The 21,333-nt window shown below is 40.4% G+C and overlaps 1 protein-coding gene across 2 annotated transcripts in view; it reads right to left on the bottom strand.

Annotated features, from left to right (window-relative positions):
* Nucleotides 1-21,333, bottom strand: part of PPP4R3B (protein phosphatase 4 regulatory subunit 3B) — a 44,190-nt gene that overhangs the window by 8,939 nt on the left and 13,918 nt on the right. Inside the window, exons 4-12 of one of the 2 annotated variants that reach the window (XM_090049788.1) lie at nt 19,653-20,276; nt 15,152-15,229; nt 13,600-13,716; nt 10,373-10,489; nt 9,519-9,668; nt 8,184-8,286; nt 6,170-6,211; nt 4,468-4,626; nt 2,178-2,347 (exon numbers count right to left, since the gene is read on the bottom strand). In XM_090049788.1, coding sequence (XP_089905914.1) covers nt 2,178-2,347; nt 4,468-4,626; nt 6,170-6,211; nt 8,184-8,286; nt 9,519-9,668; nt 10,373-10,489; nt 13,600-13,716; nt 15,152-15,229; nt 19,653-20,276 — 1,560 coding nt within the window. The remainder of the gene's footprint in view (nt 1-2,177; nt 2,348-4,467; nt 4,627-6,169; nt 6,212-8,183; nt 8,287-9,518; nt 9,669-10,372; nt 10,490-13,599; nt 13,717-15,151; nt 15,230-19,652; nt 20,277-21,333) is intronic. The other variant, XM_090049793.1, reaches the window with a different exon arrangement.

Below are 21,333 nucleotides of genomic sequence, written 5' to 3' on the forward strand. Positions count from 1 at the left end.
GCAGTGACAGAAACGTAAGTGGCAGGGGGCTAAGGTGGAGGAGAGGCAGTGAGGGGGTGGTGATGGGGAGCAGCAGTTGTGATGCCAACTTGAATTGGAGTTGTAGCCTAGCTGCTGGCCTCCTCCCGGAAGTTGAATTCAGGGGGTGGGGTGGGAACACGCCCTTATATGCAAACAAATACAGTAATCTTTTGGGTTCGTAGTAAGGGGCAAGAACCGGTAGTTCCCAAGCAGTAAGTGACGTGCTGACGCAGTTCAGCTGTTGCGTCTCTCCACACTCAAAGGCTGTGTCCAGATGAGCACGGATGTTTATTTCCTGGGGACAGCTTGTGCCACTGCTACTGCCCTGCCACTCTGCTGGCCCCAGCAGCCTTACCCTGGGTCTTGGGGGCCCTGGGGACCTGCAGCACTCCCAGACCTGGGAGCCTGGTTGGCAGATGGAGCATGGCTCCGACTGGCCAGGCTCCAGTTTTGGGCAGTGCATGTTGCTGCCATGTGCACCACCCTGATTTTTTTTTGCATGGGTTTTAAAGCCCCCCACACTGCAAGGCAGCAATAGGGGGGACACCTGCATGTGCAGTGTATGGCCCTGCACAGAGGTGTGTACTGTACTACATACTGCACGTCCACATTTGTTTGGATGCAGCCAAAGCATTTAAGTTTGAATTGTTTGAAAACCCCACGTACAAGAGCGGTAGCTACAGCAAGGATGCAGAAGCCAGTCTTCTACTCACAAAACGCTCCTACACTTACTAAGAGATGTGTATATCCTGAAGGCATTCATACCAAATAAGCCATCCCAGGTGTTCCTACGATGCCTCTTCTCTCCCCAAACAGCACAGCTAGTTTGCTGGTCCTGCTTCCACTAATACTGTCTCCATTCTGTTTCTCCTCTGAAGGCATGCTGAGCATGACCAGCTGGTCTAAAAATTAACACTCCTCTAGTCTGTGGTGATTTTCAGGGAGGCTGTTCGCCAGTTCCAGGTTTTCAGCACTGGGGCTAAACATGCTCCCCGAATTAGTGAAAAATTCTAAATACGACCAGTTTCTGACGGGTACTGCTAGCTGCTTGGGACTACTGCTGTTAGCTGCCTCTTTTCACCCACAACACCGAGACCTATTTTCATGCGAGACTTCCTAGGTCAGAAACAGTCTGCTTCCTAGGTCAGAAACAGTCTGCTTTACTTTGTTGATCTTCAGGGTGAACAGCAAGGACCATCCATTTAATTAGGTTTTGGGAAGGAAACTAAAGTGGGCAACCCAATTTTAATTTTTTGAGCATACAAATGATACCATGTTAGACTCCTTCAGTCCTATTTACATCCACTTGCTCACCAGGTAACTTATACCATCCTAGCTCAGCTCTTTGGAATTGGGTCCAATAGCTGTGGTCTCTAACATTTTGGGGCACTATCTGCAAGACAAACTAGTTTGAGAGGCTGGAACTTGCCCATTTTGGCTTCCAATCAAGAATTTTCAATTACTCACCACCAGGTACTGGCCATGAGTAAAACAACAGCCCCAAATGAGGCAAGTAACAGCCTTCTCTCTCCTCCTCACACATAGGATTGCCAGGAATGCCTATGGGCGAGTGGAAGGCCTTTAATGTATGCCCCATCTGGTCAAAAAGCACAAATAGATACTTATATTTCCATCTAACAACAGACATTTAAAAACTCCAAAAAACCTCTAGATGTATTAGTACCAAATTACATTTACCCCCCAAAATAGCAATTATTACACCAGGCAGCTGACTGATGGGTGCATCACTTATGCTATTTTCACTCCATCACTAAAAATGTATAAACTTGGATACCCATTTAATAGGAATGGGTTACAAAAACTAAAATCAACCCTCTTTTCTTGCTAGACCAGAGATCCTTGTCAACACTATTACAAAGTACTTCTAGTTCAGATAAACAGACTATTATGTTTTCAGCCTTTTAGACACTACTGTTTTGTTTATATACCATCTTCAATCCAAATATGGATGACCAACCAATATTATGAGACAATAATACTCAAACACATGGACGAACAATGCTATTTTGTGACCAATCATTAACTTTGAAATTTGTCAGAGCTATAACCTTCGTGATGTGCGTTATCCACATTTTGTGTTAACATGTAACATTGTGCTATACCTGAAACTGTTTTAAAGACCTGATTTAACTTACCACTCTAATGAATTCAAACAGCTCAATTACAGCAGAGTTCAGCAGATTGTACCTAGTTCCATTATCCAAAAGAGCATTTATGACTGGCTCAAACAAGTTTCCCTTGGTGATATAGCGGTTATAAAATTCATCCTTTAGGCCAATTATCCTCCTCATGAAACGAAGAGCACCTAAAGTTAAAAAAAAGTTATTAGAAAAATGTTTCACAGCAGTACAATAATTTGGGGTCCATATTCTCATATTAACAAAAATTCCACAGACTTCATAACAAGCCAAAGCAAAGGGCAGATCAACAACAAAAGGGTACTGAACATTTTCTGACTGGTTCAAAATCAGCATCTACCAACTGTCTTTTTCCTATTAGGAAAACACTTTGGTTTGCATTCCTTGTGCACGCAAACCAACACAACTCATCCAGTTACTTCCATACACCAGCAATAATCTTTAGTACATTTGAGGCCCTAGACAGAGGAGCATACCCAGTGATATAAATTTACCATCTTTTTTCACATACAACATAAACCTTTTTCTCCAAAAGTAGATCCTGAAAGCTAGGGGAAGCTGATTTTCTGTCAGGAATAGAAGCACCCTGTTTTGATTTCTGCTTTAGAGCAGCGTTTCTCAACCTGTGGGTCATGACCCAAAAATGGGTTGTAAAAATATATGAAAGGGTGATGAACAAACTTTAAAAACGGATTCTCTTTTAAAGGTGAAAATCGTGGAAACCCGTGGCTTTTCCGTTACAGGCTGGCAGGGTTTCAGCCTGCTTAGGACTGCTTGGAGCCCCCCTACCCCACACACCCACCCCTTGCCCTCCACACTGGGGGCAGCAGGTCAGGAGTGAGAGGCATTGGGTTGGGACTGGGCATGGATGTTTACAAAAGAAGGTTGAGAACCACTGCTCTAGAGTGTAGCTGCCTGAATATTAATACCAGATATGCTGAAGGAGTCGATTTACTTAATGCTTTATTGTTCTTCTTCCCATGGGTGTTAACTGTCTCATTTTTAATGGTCTTGATGTTCCACTAATTTTGCAATGTTGCTGTCTGCTAGCTAGCTGCTCTGATCTCTCCCTTCCTGTTTCACAGCCCTGGAAGTTCTTTCCAAAATCAATGATCCACCCATGAAGAACAATCTTCAGCTAGGGTGTCAAAAGTTTAGATAAAAAGGAAAGGGAAGGCAAGTCACCTGAAGCTTAAGTTCTGTCCCTCATCTATGCAGCTATAACTCTGGAAAACATTTTTTTTTTCATTCTGCCTTTCAAAAATAAGGTGTGCATAATATTCTGAGACATGTCTGTAAGAAAGTAAATTACACTATGAACAACAGAGATGGTGCAGCTATCTATCCCCAAAGTACCTCAACATAATATGCAGCTATTATCTGTTGCTTGCCTTTGACAAATAGGATGGACACAGATTAAACCCAACAGATGTAGCTTTCACTCCTAGAATTTTACCCGATTTTTTCAGAGATAATTCCCACTGCCGGATTAGGCAAATTTACCCCACCACAGGTTTGTGTTCTCTGTGCAAGTACTTTTTTTTTTATATTTTTATTTATTTTTATACACACACACACACACACACACACACACACACACACACACACACACACGACTATGAAAGTTTTGTCTGTCCAGCCTCCGAGGATAAGGCCTGCAATTCATTTTTGTTCTCATTGCTGGCTGGCTTTAAGATGTGAACTTGGTATATCATTCCCTATGTAGCTTGTTATACAAATGTCTGGTAATTTTTATTTAATTTCACATCAACAGAAAGAGATGTTCCTCTAGTGTTGCAATGCTGATGCAAAGATATTCCCATTTAAATGACGGTAAATATTAGAGGATAGATAACTCTTAATCTCACATACAGAGCTGACATAATAATTTCAGAGTTGGGAACAAATGACCAACCCATCTTCCAACCACACATTTCAGTAATGTAACCAGGGACCTGTCCCACTTTTGCCTTTTTCAATAATTAAGCAACATTGGGTACACTTATCCAACACAACTGCTTTTTTGCCTTTTCTGTTGGACTGGAAGACTTTGGTCCTTTCAGATTTTTACTGATACACTTCTATGAACTACAAAATCATGTCTCATTTCAAATTCATATTTCTTGACAATGCTGCTTTAACAAAGATTAAGATAGTATCATTGCAAGATACCAATTATAAAATTGTATACAAATTCTGCACATTTTGAGCAACACAAAGAGAAAATATTTCAGTAGTAGAAATATAGACAATCTTGAAATGAAAGTACATTGTCACTGTTACTTACATAAAGCCAAAAACGTGTGTTTTGAATTCATCAAGACCAACACTCTTCTTAACAAATCTTTGTTCATAATATAGTTCTTGATGTGATACGTATGGTGTTCCACACAAAAGGTGAGCAGTTCCAAAATTAAGGCGAGCAGCTGTGCTGTTTGATAATTATCTATAAGAAAAAACTAACTGAATCAGGAATCTAAATTTTGAAAACTTTTCAATGCACTCGCAACACATGACAAAGCAGTCTCATTATTAAGAGCTCAAATGACTATGGATTTATTTACATAATTTGATTTTTCAATGGATCATTCTAGCTGTCTAATTTATGCCTCGCTTAAGTACTGGAGAGTGAAAAATCTGTTTGATATCTTTGCCTTGGAATAAAATATAGCAGTGGAGATCTACCTCTTGAGCACAACTGAAAAGACAAGTGACCTAAACTTGAAAATTAAGCCTTTATGAAGACATGAAAAAACTCCATATTCCTACTGGGGGAAAATCAAAGAACGATTTAACTTGCACAAGAGAATGCAGACTAAATCAGAGAAAAAACAAGTCCAGACTAGTCTTCTAAGCAGCAACTTAGGTGAAGTTCCTCAAAAGGTTGGCTAAGAAGTTTTCTAGTGTGCTGTGTCAGAAACAGAGCCCACATTCAATTAATATCATGCCACATCCAATTCTTACTATGAGAATTGAAGAGAAAATTCAGTGTGAACAAAAGCTCAATTTTGGCCAACTGAACTTTAATTGCAAGTTGAATTACCTCCCAGAGAGGTCAGAAAAATAGGTCAAGACAAAAGCCTAAATGGATACACAAGGAGGGGTGTTTTTAGAGACAATTTAACAAGATTTTTCCCAAGAAGCTGGAGCTATGTGTTTGAAATTCTGGTAAACCCCTTGACACTCTAGACTCCTCGAAGATTGTATACTCATCCTCCTTTTATCCTGAGGGTCTTATTAGCAGCTTCAAGTCTGTAACAAACATAATCTGAGGGTGTGGTAGACATGTAACACAGAATGCTTAGAGTCCATATGTAAGGCCACGTAGCTCAGTTGGTTACAACATGGAGCCAAATAACATCAAGGTTGCAGGTTCAATCCTCAGTTGGACTAGATTATCTTGAGGTCCCTTCCATCTTATGAACCATAAGGGTGACCTTGTTCAGAGTGAACCAATTCAAGCGTTTGATTTTCCAGGTACACATGAGTCACTTCAAACCAGTTTAGACAGGCTTACATGTCTGTCTGCTTCAGATTTAAACTAGTCTAAGCATTATGTGCATCCATACCTGAGCTATTAACATGAGTGTCAGGGGTCATTTTATCTGCAGTACTGAACATCAGCACTGGATTAAGCTTTGGGAAAAGATGAATCTATAACATCTCACAGGAGTTTCTTCCTTAAATTTCAAAATACAAATGATCTGATCTTGCAATGAGAGCACTTCATCTTGATACAGAAAGAAAACAATATTGAAAAGAGGTATGAGGCAAAGTAAAAAGAAAATGAAGCTTTCTTGTTTCTCTGGTGGCTGAGAAGAAACAGGATTTTTAAATCTAAGCTCTTAAGGGTTATTTAATAATATAACAGTGGACCTACCTGACATCCCTTTTCTGATTCATACTAGAAGTACCCTATGTTGAATATTCTCCTTTACATAGGTAACATTTTGGGGAGCAATCTACAAAATATAAAGACCCGCACTTACCAGGACAAATTGTGTTACTTTTGTTGGACCCGACTACAGCATCTGATAAACAAAAGTCAACAGACATTTTCAAAAAGGGTCTATTTAATACCACAGACAAATAATTTTATTAGCTTTAATCAACTGACAGTATAATAAAAAAAAAAGTTTAAGAACTTATACAGAAAACAGTCTAATAGTAACATATTAGGCACAATTTCTGTATGATCTTTTCAAATTACAAATCTTATATTTTAACTGAATGCTTACAAGATTTAACATTTGGGAATACAGTGAATTCCCAACAAAATAGTACTCATCTAAAATTTCTCAACTGACACTTCTACAATGAATGCTACATAGAACAAAACAGAATATGCATTAAGTAGTTAAAGAATACCTGCTAACCAATTCAGTGAGATATTCTCAATAAAATGTGACACCATTATTTTAGCCAGCAGCAAAACTTATCTGATACACAGCCTTTCCAGCCATTAAAGGAGGGATTATAAATTGCACAAAGATGCATTTCAGTTTGTAAAGCATCTCAGAGACAAAGGCCCTACACTAGGGGTGAGCAAAATGGTGGCTCCTCCCCACGTTGCTGTGGCCAGTTTCCATGGAGACCCAGGAACAGTGGGACCAAGGTTTCCATGGAGACTGGCCCAAGCAGAGCTGGCAAGGCACACAGCTGAGTGGGGAATGCTCCAGGGCTGGGGCTCTGTGGCGGTGACAGCATGGTCCAGAGATGGCACTGCCTGCATGCCCCTGCCTGTGGTGTGCGAGCAGCAGATTGCAACTCTGCCCTGCCTCTGGCCCGGATGGTTACTGCCACCAGATCCCAGCCCTGGAGCAGCTCCCCACCCAGCCACCCACCCCACCAGTACTGCTGAGGCTAGTCTCCATGGAAACCCTAGCAGGGCACTGCCAGGGCCAGTGCTGCTCCTGGGGTCTCCATGGCAACTGGCCACAGCAATGCAGGCACGGGATGCTGGGAAATGGAGTCTGCTATGGGCCTGATTTGGTCCATGGGCCAGACTTTGCCTGCCCCTCCCCTAGACACATTTTATTTGAAGTGCTCTGAAGAGCAACTATACCAACATGCACAGCTAAAGCAGTGCTTAAAAAAAAAAGACCTTCAAGAAATGAGGAACATCTCTGAAGCGCTTCCTGAAGTAGTGTGACAGTGCTCCCCAGTCTCTGAGAAGGGGATGGGGGAGAACAGGGTAAAACACCAGCCAGCCCTCTCCCATGTTCTCAGCTGTCTGTGGAAAACCCCTAAAGACCAAGTAGCATGCAAGGTTATCTCCAGACCCTATGCAGTTCTCCAATTCTGAAGGACGGTTGGGTGTACACAAGAGCACTCATTAGCTGTCTGCCCTGCTCTCCCTCTGTAACAAAGCTATTATTTTATGTGGCATTTCACTATTTTTTGTTTTAATCCAAGACTTTAAAAAAAAAAAAAAAAAATGTAAAGAAGAGCTTTAAGTTATGATTCATACAAAAAAGCAAATCATCTTTGACTTACAGTATTTCTACCCCAGTGGAAATTAACAGTGTAAAAATGAGTCTCTGGAACGTGTACCAGTTATTATAATGGCACACTGGGATCAAGTAGCTTTTGGCAAGTGACAAGAAGTTAGGAAGTGGTGAAAGCTCCTGTGAAGCCAGACGAATATTGCTGCATATCAAAAACACTTACGTGGTTTTGAAAGCTACTAAGAAAAAACACTTAATACTACAAATTGATAAGAATACAGCTTTGCTGCTGTACACTCACATGGACAAAACTGCATCAAAGCTGGATCTGCTGTTTTTTTTTACTACTATTCAAAGCAGTAAATTATCAAAATAATTTTGGAAAATCCTTGAGCTACAGATATTTTTGCTATCACCTAAAGTGCTTTTCACCTTAGAGATGGCAGGTCTTCATCAACAATACTCCCGTGTCACAACAGAAATCAGTTACTTTACAGCTCATATTTTCAACTGATATCAAAACAGAATAAAAAGCAAAACTATTATTTAATCTTACCTTTTTCACATTTGTCTTCTGAAGTATTAGCCAGAAGTGGTGCAGTAAGAACATGCATACAATGGTTGTAGAAGAAATTGAGAAATTCACTTTTCTCTGTTTTCTGAAACAAGTATTTATTTATTAAATACTGGTATTAATTTTGTGCCCTTCTAAAAGCAGCAATATAGTGTCTCACAATACCCTGCAAGTACCCTTTGTACAATTTTGTGCTCATCTTTGCATATATCTATCACTGAACTTACTTAATAAGATTCCTTCTTTTAAGAAATAATAGCTGCCTACCATAAACCAGCGAAGTCTAATATATTTTTAAAATCTTGGAGACCTACAGTTTGTACGTTATTATTCCACAGAATATTTGGACTTAATATTTAGGCTGAAAGGAACCATCAACATTCTGGGCAAAATTCTAAAGCAAATTAAGAAATACTGGGTGCACCTACACTGCAGAGCTGACTAAGCGGCTTTGCAGTAAAGTGTCACCATCTACATGTGTGTCTGTATTAGGTCGCAGTAAATTAACTAACTCTGCTGCAGGATAACACTGTCCGGAACAAGCACTTTCCTACAGCGGAGTAGTTGCATTTGCTGACCTGCGTGTGTAGTGACCGGGGCTGGCTGGGGCACGAGGGTGCTGCAGTGTGGGGACTACCCGCCAGCTACCCCACAGCATAACACCCTTATATTCCAGCCAGCCCCTCCGTAGCACGATGAGCCTGGGTGGAGCTGCCCCAGTGCTGGCAGGCTGAGTCCCTGGGCCCTCTGCCAGCCCGGGCTGCTCCAACCTGGCTCAGTGTGCTATAGTCCAGGGTTCACATGTAAATGCTGTGCTCAAGAGCAATAAACTCTGGCATGAATGGAATACTAATTGAAGGTATATGTGCACATACTGAGTACTTACTCACTGATGACAACAAAAACAAAGCACGTACCTGACTAAATATTCCCATATGCTAAATTTTATCACAAAAAATGATTATACAAAGTTGTAACTGCAATTATTAAAAACACTCTTTTGCAGAGGTGCCACATTATAGAACTCATTTTCCATAATTTAATGCAAGTCAGAGGCAGCAGGAGCCAGGACTATTTTAATGCCACTATAATTGGTGTCATTCAAACTATTTCTCTGTATAGCTAACAATTCAGATGTCATATTGGATATACTTGGTTAGCAAATATTTTAGTCAAGACAATAAAAAATATAAAAGTGACAGGCAAGATAATGGGGCGGGGGGAACACACCAAAAAAAACTTTCCCTTTTTATATCTTTCTGCTAAATAATTATTTAGAGTCCTTGTAAAGTTGTTTAGACAGTAAAGTGTCTTTACCCCTTTGCATTTTCTTACATTAGCTGTGGCCAACATATTCTCTGGATCAATCAGAGTACGTAAGAGCCCCATTAACTGAACAGCACCTCCAAGTTCAGGATCAGTATCACAGATCATTTGTTCAATGACTACATTGATGAGAAGGATATCCTGCAAACAAAGTATGCCAATTATACACAAGCTTTCAGTAATCTAGTGAGATACAGATAGATTCTTTTTTACTATACAGATGGAGTTTTTTTGCTTTCTTGCTGCTGCCCTTAATTTTTTAAATGCAAGCTTTAAAAGTCAACAAATCACATTATTTCAAACATTGAATTTGAAATGTGGAAGGAAAGAAACAGATCAATTCTCAGAGGTGCAAATAAATTTAAAGTCATTTAATTTTCATCTCTCCCTCCCATCGTCCCCCATCTGTCTCTAGAAGGCAGAGTTAATGTTGCTTGGGTGACTTAACTAAGCATTTCTGTCAGATCTGTATTTGGGCTTTTCCATAAAATGCAACTTGAAATCCAAGTTTTCCTCCATTTCCTTATTTACATACAAGTACACTGACCTTTAAATCTATCCCAAGGCAGTTTTATCATGAAAGCTAGCACTGACCCTGAATTTCACCTAGCAACTCAAACATTTATGGCAGAATGCAGAGTGTGTGCGTTCCCATCATCCTCACCCTGTTAGTAGTAATTAGCACACAGCTGTCAGCTTTCTTCCTGCTAAGAACTGTTTAGCACTTAAAAAAATTATATCTGACTTAAAAAACTGAGTTCTCAAATTTAGAAATGATGAAGTATTCTTTTCACAAATATAGTCTACATATATATGTTTCTAAAGTTTGGAAGATTCTTACTTACATCATCACTCTGTTGAGCTTCTTGCATTACAAATTCTCTGACCATTGATGGACTAAATTCTACTAGATAAGAAAATATATCCGTAGCAGCAGATCTAACTTGCAAATCGTCCATACCCTAATAAAAATAAGATCACTTTATTACAGATAAACTATGTGAAGTAGGATAGCATGCTATGACAACATCAAAATTCCCAGTGAAATATAATTGTGCCTATATAATATAGTCTGGTTTTTGTATTTTTTTTTTTTTCCCCAAGAAAACTCTCACCATTATTGAGAAAGCTAGTGAAGATCTGTATATATTGCAGTGGTGCTCAACTCTCCAGCCTGAAGTGATCCCCACAGGTCTGGAAATTTGGTGGTGGGGGGTGCAAGGGCACTGTTAACTGCTGTGACTTTGGCTCCTGGAGTTGTGGCAATTAACACTGCCACCAATCCCTCACTGGCAAATTCACAAACTCAGAGAGTGCCTCTGCAGGCCAGTTAACACAAGCCTGCAGAACGCGGCGCTCCATGACCAGACACAGAATGCCAGCTGAACACTGGCCCTGGCCCGCAGACTGGCCCTAACCCATTCATCAGGCTCATGGGGTTGGAAAGCTGAGTACCACTGGTACATTTTGTGGCCATAAAACAGAAAAGCAGTAGACAAAAACCGATGTGGTTCTAGAAACCATAGTATCTGGTTACTAATATTTAGGGACCTACCAAATTTGCCATTTCATGGATTCCATAAAATCCAGGCAATGCCCATGAAATCTGTGGAAAACCCCTGCCCCGTGCCCGCACCTTCCCCACCTCCAAACACCTCATTGAGCGCTGAGGCAACTTGCTGGGAAAGGAAGTGGGGGGGAGGGGGTGGGAGTGCTGCCTGGCTGCTGCCCTTGCCCCTTGCTGCTGATTGGCTGCAAGTAAGGATGCACCAATAAAGATTTTCTTGGCCGATACCACTAGTCGGTTATTCACCAGGCATACTGCCTAATATCGATCTGAAAGCCGATTTACAGGAACGTAGCCAGGCAGTGTGGAGAGCAGCTCCCTGCAGATAAGTCTATGGGGAAAGGGGCTGGGGGGAGGGGGAAAGAGAGGGGGAAAGGATCGAGGCCCCTATGGTGAGGAAAGGAGTGGGGCAAGGGTGTGAATGGGACCCCAAGGGAACAGGACACTGCCACAGGTAGCTTGTCCAGAGTCCCAGCACTTAAAAATGTTGACGGGGTGCTTGAACTAAAGTTCATCGAATGAGCTAGTTCAAATGCCACTGCCACCATTTTCAAGCACTGGGACACTTAACCAGAGTGGAGCCGAGCTGGGCAAAGAGCAGAGGTAGGTTCCCCACTCTGGGCTCAAGGCTCTTTGTTTGCTGTTTTTGCCCTGGGAACCACACACTCGCTGTGTGCCTATCCAGAAGTGGGATGCACAGCTTGCCACTGCTGCTGGATGGACAGGGGGTGTGTAGTGAGTGCATGGTTCCTGGGGCAAAGGCAGAAGGGCAAAGAGCCCCGAGCCCAGAGCGAGCAACATGTCTCCATTATTGCCCTGCTCAGCTCTCGTCCCACTCCCCCAGGGTCCCAGTCATCACCCTAACCCAGCCCAAGCCCCTGCTCCACACCCTCCCTCAACATGGGGGTCTTAATCTGCCCCCCCCACGCCCCTTCCCCTTCACAGACTTACCTTCAGGGTGTTGCTCTCCACACTGCCTGGCAGCATGCACAGATGTGGCGAATGGGGGCTCTAGCCAGAAGGGGTAAGGCATATCATACTTATCGGTACATTATTAGCTAGCTACACCAGGCAAAAAAAGCTGATAGCAGATAATGTTAACTTCCCCTTTATTGGTGCTGATCTGATACGGCACCACTATATCGGTGCACATCTAACTGCGAGGGCTGTGGATGCATGATGGAAAGTCCTCGCAGCCAATCAACAGTGAGGGGCAGGGTCACACAACTGGCAGGCCCAGCAGACAATCAGTAGTAAGGGGTGGGGCCACTGGGGCCCCTCAGTCAGAGGTACAGCACCACGTTTCACCTGTAACAGCTGCCTGGGCCTGTGCTCTGCCTTCAAAATCAGGGAAAAGCCCTCACAAATTAGGTCAGTCCCTACTAATATTTTATACTCATTACTCTAATTGAATTAATTTGGTGTCAGGCACTCAATAAAGAGGTTTACAAATACATTTTAAAAAAAAAATCGCATACAGCTATTTTCCAGTTTTTTCATATACAACAATTTTCTTCAAAAAATATTACACCTCCTCGTTCTTGTAATTGGTCCACAACTCAAGGTTTTGAAACGAAACAAACAAGCTTAGGCCTGGAAATATTTGTACTGCTCTGTTAAAGTGCATTATAGTTTTGAAAGGCCATGAGATTAAGATTCCTGCTATATTAATTGTGATGTGTTCAAAAGACATCAGTTGATATGATCTGACGAAATGAGAAAAGCCTGGTACTTTACAATGGGGCAAGGGGGGCAGGGACAACTTTTTGGCAGGGTTGCCACAAATTAGCCCCTGCACCTCCATCCCTACCTTTGATACCACTCCAATCCCCCTTCCCTGCCCAATCTGCTTCTCTGCTCTGTCACTGTGCTGTTTGTCTCCTCCCTAATCTGCTGCATGCAACACAAAGTCTGCCTGTGCCACTTGCAGTGCATGTTGCAGGTTGGCCACCCCTGCTTTACAGCACTGAGATTTAGAATACTCAGATGCATTTTTATGATAACGACAGCTACAACTAATGCAAAAGAAAAGAACTTGGCAGGATATTTATGCTTCAACATCTCCAACTTCCCACAGATTAAACATGTAAAGCTGGCACCCCCATCTTTCCAGACCTATACGTATCACGTTTCCAAGCTCTAGCTGAGCTCAAAACTAGCAGTTTCCATGATCTAGCAAGGCCATTTTGGCACCCAAGAAAGAACACACGAAAGACTAAATACTATGAACCAATGGCATTTTAAATCCTTGCTCCATCATCAAAACCAAAACACTAACAGCTGACCATACCACCGGACAGGTTAATTTTTTTAAATTATATCCAACATTTTCAAAGGTCACCATTTTTGAGTGCTGAGCTTGAGATGACTTGGATTTCAGAAATGAAATGAGTATGTTGAATTTGCTCAGTGCATCCAAAAATCTGTACCAAAGTGTCAGATTTGTTTACTCAAAATCAGTGCTCTCCCCACCCATTTTTAAGACTGTTGGAAGGTTTTACTTACCATTACAATTTCAAGAGCGGGAAGAATTCCCAACTTTGCCAAAGTTTTAAAAAATGCGTCTCTGTTCTGGGGTTGTAATGTCTGAGAAAATGCACAAAATTCCTTGAAAAAGTTAACCTGAAATAAATCAAAGAAATACATTAAAAAAATTACACTATAGCAAATAAAAGTATACAAGACTGAACAGAGTAATTTGCCATTTATTGGTAGTAACAATAAAAGGCAGGACAGAACAAAGCTGAACCTTACGTTTAATTACCTGACAAGAAATTGTGCACCACTGCCCAATAATCAAAATGATAAATTTTGCAAAACAATGTCATGTGCATGCTCTATGTCTCCTTGCTAAAAGCAAAACACTCGTGTACTACTCAGTATACTTACTGATTAATAGAAAATTCACAAAAATGAAAATAAAAACTGCAAGCACATGGGCTCAATATTTCACTTATGGAAGAATATTTACAGAATCAGGAAGATGCATATTATTTATTTTTTTTACAAATATGTTGTGGTAACACAGAAAAATGCAAGACCAGAAGAGCAAAATTTCCATTGCTGTTCAGTTTTTGTAAACCCCATGTGGAGGGAAAAAAAAGTTTTAACGGACAGAGTTTGCGTATTAGTATAATACATGGGAGACATGCTGTCCTATGGTCTACACTTACTTATGTAGCAGAAAGTTATACATCATATTTCATTAACAGAAGCAGAAATACCATGTTTCAATTAAAAGATTCTGGCAGTTTGTGGACCAGCTACAACTGGACAGTTGAACTATACAACTAGGCAAGGGAAACTTGGTAGCAGAGAAAAATGTACAAGAATAAAATGTCAAGCAAGATAATAATACAGGCAAAGACATGGGAGGAAAAAAAAGGAGAGACTGTGTACATGTGTGTAAGATGAGGAGCTTGCTTTTCCCCCCCTCCCATTTCTTTGCTTGTATTAGCTTGCTTGACATTGTTTGCCTGACACTTGACTTTTTGTTGTTCTACATTTTTCTCTGCTTCCCAGCAAGTTGCATATATATCAGGTGAGGAGAGTGTGTGCACGTGCGCATGTGTGTGTATGCACATAATGAAAGCGAGACAGTTCTTATCTTAACTAAGACATTTTGTTCTAATAAGAGGTAAGCCAGTTCAGTGAAGTGACAAGCTTTGAAATAAAAGCCAGAGCAGACAGCTGGAGCACCTCAGCAGTCCTATGCAGTGGTTTGCTGAGGCTCTATGCACCCCCAGTTACTTCCAAATCTTTTATCTTAACAAGTGGGTTAGGGAACCTAACCTTGTAAAATACCTCTAATGTGCAGCTGTTTGCTCAAGACAAACAGTCTTCCTGGACAGAAACAGACAGACACCTACCCCAGTATAACTTTATCCCTTTGTTTTTCCTGAATTAATTCTAACCAGGCTCAAGTAACTACCACTTATAGGGCTGTACATTCTCTCTCCAGACTTATTATACTGGTATAAATTTGTCAAGTGTTCAGGCTCTAAGTCTCTAAATGTTAAAAGTTTCAGAAGAGAAACAAACTCAAGAAAAGACTTACCAATTCACACCGTTTGTCATCATCTGTAGCTTCATCTGTTAACTGTGCAAAAACTTCAGACAAAAACTTTTCATCTTCCTGCATAACACATTATATAACAATTACTATTACACAACACTATTAAAAAAAATAACAAGGCTTTTTCCTGTATAATGTCCGAGGATTTAATTACAAAAAAAAAACCCCAAAAAACTTTGTTTGGTTCTAAGGCTTAAGTAAATAACTAGTAAATAAACTTCAGTGATACCATTAGCTTAACTTTGTAAGATCGGTCATTTTCATCCCACGTAAAGGAAATTTAAGCATGCATTTCTGAAATGTACTTTAAACACAGTTTGGAAATTTAAGCTCTCAAAATTTAAAATGGGACACACAAGTTGCTTCCAGACAACTCCCATCTAAATCAGTTGGAGGTATGAAGCTGTAGATGAAGGCAGAATCTCTCTTTAAATATTTTAGCCCAGAAATGGAATACATTTCTGCATTAGAGTGAAAACAAGCCTCAGCTCTCAGCATTATGTTTATCCCATTTTGTAGATCAGAAGCAGTGCTAGAAAAATCAAAACTTCTCATATATTAGCACTAAGAACACAGGATTATTGGTTACCTTTCTGAAATGTCATCAATCTTACATAAATACAAATACAATCTCCCTTATTACCCAACGTATATCCTGCACATTTATTTCAACGGTTCACACCTCTCTCCTCAACTGCATATTTGCCTATATGACCTTCCGATGGCCTCTACATACAGGATCAGAATGAACCATGTCACGTGTGCAACTCCTCTCTGCCGATTCTGCCACCAAGATATGCAACTTTCCAATAAAGCAGACTATTAATCTACTGTCCACACTTCTCAAGCTGTGCTGTTACAGGTATTTGGTCAGGTGTGAGATTTTATACCAACTATGCTGGCATGAAACCTAGCACTGACAGTTACATTTACATCATGTCAGAGTGCCCATATTTGGAAGCTTTTTTGTTTCTATTTAATAATTAGTTCATGTAGGTACACTTGTATATTTATACTGGCAAAAGATTCCTAGCTAGAAAGTACAGAAAAACAGTGTGAAGAACACTATCCCTTTAATTGTCCAAGCATTCTTGATCCTCTCTCCATATACCGTTTGCTCTTTGCATCTCCTGGTATGGGGAGCAAGTCTCAATGTGCTCTTAAATCAAGATGCTATTTTGGTGTTTTTCTTATAAAAAAATACCACACACACTCTTAAAATGTAAAAACAACATTATATTAGGGTTTAAAACAAAACATGTAATCCACTATATTGAATGAACTATGTTAAAACCCTTTACCTGTGTACCAAGTACACAGGGAAGTAACAGCACCATACCATGAAACACCTACCTGATGCAACATTAATTTGTGACTGTGCTCTTATTCTTATCCCTGCTTTAACATTACAAAAGTTTACTTATTTGCAGAGTAACTGCCATACATGAACAGAATTCTCAAAAAGGTTAGAGTTTAACCATCATCTATTTGAAGAAATGCAATTTACAGGTTACACCATTACAAGACAAAAATACCTGACATTCAAATGAAGCATACCACCACCTCTTATTTTTCTTTACTCTTGAATATAAGAATGCTAGACTTTTTGCAAGCAAACAAACTACAGGTTGAGGAACTTCATCCTGTGTTCAATTCATTAAAAGAAAGAAAAAAAAGCACCTCTGGACCAAGGTCAGTGGCAAAGTGTAATTTAATATAGGTCTGTACAAAAGTTTGCTGAAAGCCACTATGGGAGTGAGGGAGGTTTAAAAAAAAGGGATAAGGAAAAGGTAAGTATAGATAGTTATACCAGCAAAGCTCCTGAAAGGTATGCTTCAGCAGCAAGACTGCTTTTGTTGCAGCTGTTAAACTGCATCACCAAGTAACATAAGGTATAATCACCATGAGTCCCTTGGCTGGTGCAGCTTGTCCATTTAAGTTTTTGGTATAGTTTTATCAGGGTAGGAGTGAGTTCACAACAAAAGCAATCTTGCTGCTGAAGCACAGCTTTCAGGAGCTTTGCTGGTGAAGAGTATCTATACTCTTTTTCCTCACTCCCTAACACACTGGTTCTTAACCTATTTGCTAGGGTTGGCCATGTTTGCAGCTCAATGTATGTGAGCCGCACCTCACAGCTGCTGGGGCCATGGGAGCAGGGCCAGGGCCCACAGCCCCCAAGCCCTGGCTGCCACTCATGCAGAGTCTGTGGGACAAGTGGGGGGGCAGATGCAGGTTTCCTGCTGTGGGCTCAGGGCTTTCACCCTGTTGCCTTCCTCCTGAGGTCTCCAGGGCCCAGCAGGTGGGACCTACTGCCAGCAGGTGGGGAGACTCAGTGCTGTTGCCAGGAGTCCAACACTGAACGTGCCGCCATGGCAAGGCACCCCGTGCCTGCCCAGCACAGCAGTAGCAGTGGAGGTCACAACTCTGTGCTGCCAGACATTCAGGGGGCACCTCACCATGGTGGCACAGCTCCTGGCAGCACCACTGAGCCTCTCAGTCCACTCTGCTGTGGAGGACCCCAGGGGGAGGGCAGCAAGGTGAGGAGCCATGAACCTGCATCTGCCTTGCCCACATCTGGGGGGCATGTTTTCCCACAGTGTTCAGAAAACCCAGCTCCCTGACTAACAAACCACAGGCAGCAATCTTTTTTTTTCTTTTTTTAGCAGGATGTCACATGGGCTGCAGCAGTATGGTGACTGGGCCACATGCAGCCTATGGGCTGAGAACCACTGCTCTAACAAGTATGTTTTAAGATTCCTGCCCCATGCAGCAATTAAGGACCATCTTACTCAGAAAAACTCCTGAATCTGGTATTCTCTCTTCTGCAGCCAGTTAGTGTTAATAATTTAAGTAGTTACTTTATAAAATATTTTATATATCTGCTTTGTTCTTAGCTCAAAATCCTAAAACAGCACCTGTGGATATTTTTATCACCATGATTTGTATTTAAGGAAGGGATCAGGGATTTCATTCTACTAGTTACTCTACAAAACACATTTTGTAACAGGGGAGACTATTTGAAGAGATTTTCTTTTCATTTACATGAATATTAGCCACAGCAGCAGCCACCCAGATCTGCAATAGGTGGTCTATGGAAAGTAGTTTTACACACAGGAACAAATCAGTATGCATTACTTGTACAAGCAGCATGCCGGACCAACAGCTATCACCTTGGTGTTAACTAAATACTGACAGTTTGGGTTGATTTCATTCTTTTTAGGATTCAGGGTGACAGTGCCTGGGTATAAAGCCAAGCTGACAACATCTCAAGGACTAAAACCCTCTTCAATAGCTAGTAAATGGAGTTCATTTTTGTACAGGTATCACAGTACAAATGTTTAGTTGCGAAAAAAAATTTGCTAACAAGTTAACGAAGCCTTGCAAAAGAAATAGCACCCTGGAACAAAAGTTGTATTTGAAAAAAGAACTCAAACTGAAGCAATCTAATATTTCAGACAGTGCCTCTGAAAACAGAAATGCTTTACGTTTAATTAAAAAAAAAAACCTTTTAATTATTTGTAAGTGGGAGCTTTTATTTTTCCTATTCTTATTTTATCAAACCCATTAACTATTGCTATAATCTTAAAAACCTCATACACCAACCACCTAGAAGTACAGAAAATCTTTTAAAATATTTTTCCAGTCTTCTACCATGTTATCTTGATTCCTTTTTTCTTTCCATTTCCCAGAGACTATCCACATTCAAAACAGAACTGACAGTTTAGTCAAGAATAACTTAGGTGCACACAGATTTTTTTCCCCAAAGGCCTAGGACAAAAGCAGAGTAAAACCACTCAGGCACCCTTTAGTTCGCACAGCAGAATACGAAGTGGGCAATAAATGCCCACAATTTTGTGCAGAGCATAAACAGCTTTTCACACAGGCATTACCTTATGTCCTTTCTGGGTGGTCTAACCATTCATCTTTCATATATATATTTTCCTGGCTAACAGTCATCTGGTAATAATCCATTCTTTTGACCCAACAAGAGTTTTGCTATTTAGTAAGAACTACCCTAGGATACTAGTAAGAAAAAAATACTAACATACTAGTTTTTAAATAGGAACCAACTGAACTAACCTGATACTACAAAAGAATAGTAGTAATGTAGCCAATATGTTCAGAATAATACTTGCTATACTTATTGGAACTGTAGGCTTACTGATTTGCTGTGACAAGTATTTTGGTATACATCAGGCACAAGCAAAGGATCTTCCTGTACATGTGTGGAAGTTACGGTTCTTCCAATAAATTCACCATTTTCACCCTCTACTGTTTTGCAGTCAGTTTTTAAACGTGCCAAATGATAAAACCATTTGAAATAACATGCACTTAAAACTTCATTTATAATACATTACAGAAAAGTAACATATGCTGGAAATCTGAGGCATCACCACACACACTATGTAAACAGAATTATAAGTGTACATGATTAACTTAAGTTGAATCTGTTATAACTGGAAGTCTCCTTAGAGTGACTTACCTGCAACATACTGACTATCTCAACTTTGTTGAAGAAAATAAAGGAAGTGAGCGTAGAAAGAAAATTCTCTTCAAAAACTGATGGCGTTGGTAAGATGATATCCTGTATGTACTGTACCCTGTAAGTCTGGTGGATCTTTTGCCGTAGTTCAGAGTCTGTTATAGGTATAACTTCCTTAAATTTTGCTGTTTTGGTCAAGAACTCCCTGTGCCGTTTTGGCTGAGCCAAAGAAGGATCATACTCGAGGCATCCAACAACATCCATAATACACTCATCGGAAAACATCACCTCAAATAGAGTTGCTTTGTTGAGGAATAAAATTCCTCTAATGATTTCATACAAATGATGTAAGCCTTCCGTGTTCTCTAGATTCTCACAAACTTGAAAAAGCTGCAATAGTTTTTTAATGTAGCCTTCATTTTCCAAGGCCAGTGCTAATTTTTCTCTACGGATGGGCGAGGAGAGAACAGAGGTAACTAAGTCAGCAATCTCTTCAAGTTTGTTAAGTTCACAAGCAGGAAGGTCAATCAAAGGACTGGTTTCAGGCATTTCCTCACAACGTTCTTCTTCCGACTCATCAATGAGGTCTTGTGTGACTTCCACTGAAGGATCCTTACCTTGAACCTAAAACCGGAGTGTGAACAATTAGTTATCTCATCCAAAAAAATTTCATATGTAAACATGTACACAGACAAAGTAGTAGTCAAACCGGTAATTTAAAATTGCCCCAAAGTTTCAGCAAAATGGCACAGATGGATTTTTCGATCCTGGTGAAAAAGAGGTTTAGAACCATTCATCTGCATTATTTAATCATGGAAAGACATCCCTGTTAGACTGGTGGAACGGTTCTATCCAACGCAAAAACAGTTTCAGCTGAGCAGGTTCATTATACATATATGCTCAGAAGTTTTTATGTTGTTCTAAGATTATGTTATTTGAACAAAATATCTCAACAACTAAGCAGGGCAGACTGAAAAATGTCAACGCATACATAATAATTCAGATAAATTAACAGTAACACTACTAACATCACCACTACTACTAAACAGATTGTGTCTAGTTTATTATCTCAAATCAAACTGACTTTTAAACATCAGTCTTCCCAATGGTCTTTGCTCACTTTTAACTTGACTGAACAATATTTTAGAAGCTGTTAAAATGTGTAAGGAGGCAGAGGTGGCATACGTATACCGTAGGGCATATATTGCATGCATTTAAAGAATAATGCCTTTTGTGGATTGGGGGAGCACAAGCTCTACTTAATATATGGCTTTGAAAGTAATATAAAAATGGAAATAAAACTGAAGTACAAGTTGAGACATCATTTCGATTTAGTAACTAGCTAAATATGCAAAATTCATATATTTGTTGAATAAGGTTCTAATTGGGTTACAAACTGCAATTTGGCCATACAGTATAACTTCATAAATCCAGCATGCTCGGGACTGAGCACCTGCCAGAAATCTGAAAATTCTGGGTTTTTGAAACTGGAGCAGTGGTTGGTCCCAGAGCAGTGGCCACACATGGAGTGGAGGGAGGTGGATGGCAGTGGCAGCCGTCGTGTGCAAGCTTCCTCCTCCACATCCAGGGAAGCTTAAAAAAAAAAGTGCCAGATTTTTGAAGATTCTGGATTTTTGATATTCAGATTGATAAGGTTATACTGTACTACTACAAAGGTGCA

This window comes from Crocodylus siamensis, chromosome 1, assembly GCF_052110815.1.
Source record: "Crocodylus siamensis isolate JL-2025a chromosome 1, ASM5211081v1, whole genome shotgun sequence".
Lineage (NCBI taxonomy): Eukaryota > Metazoa > Chordata > Crocodylia > Crocodylidae > Crocodylus > Crocodylus siamensis.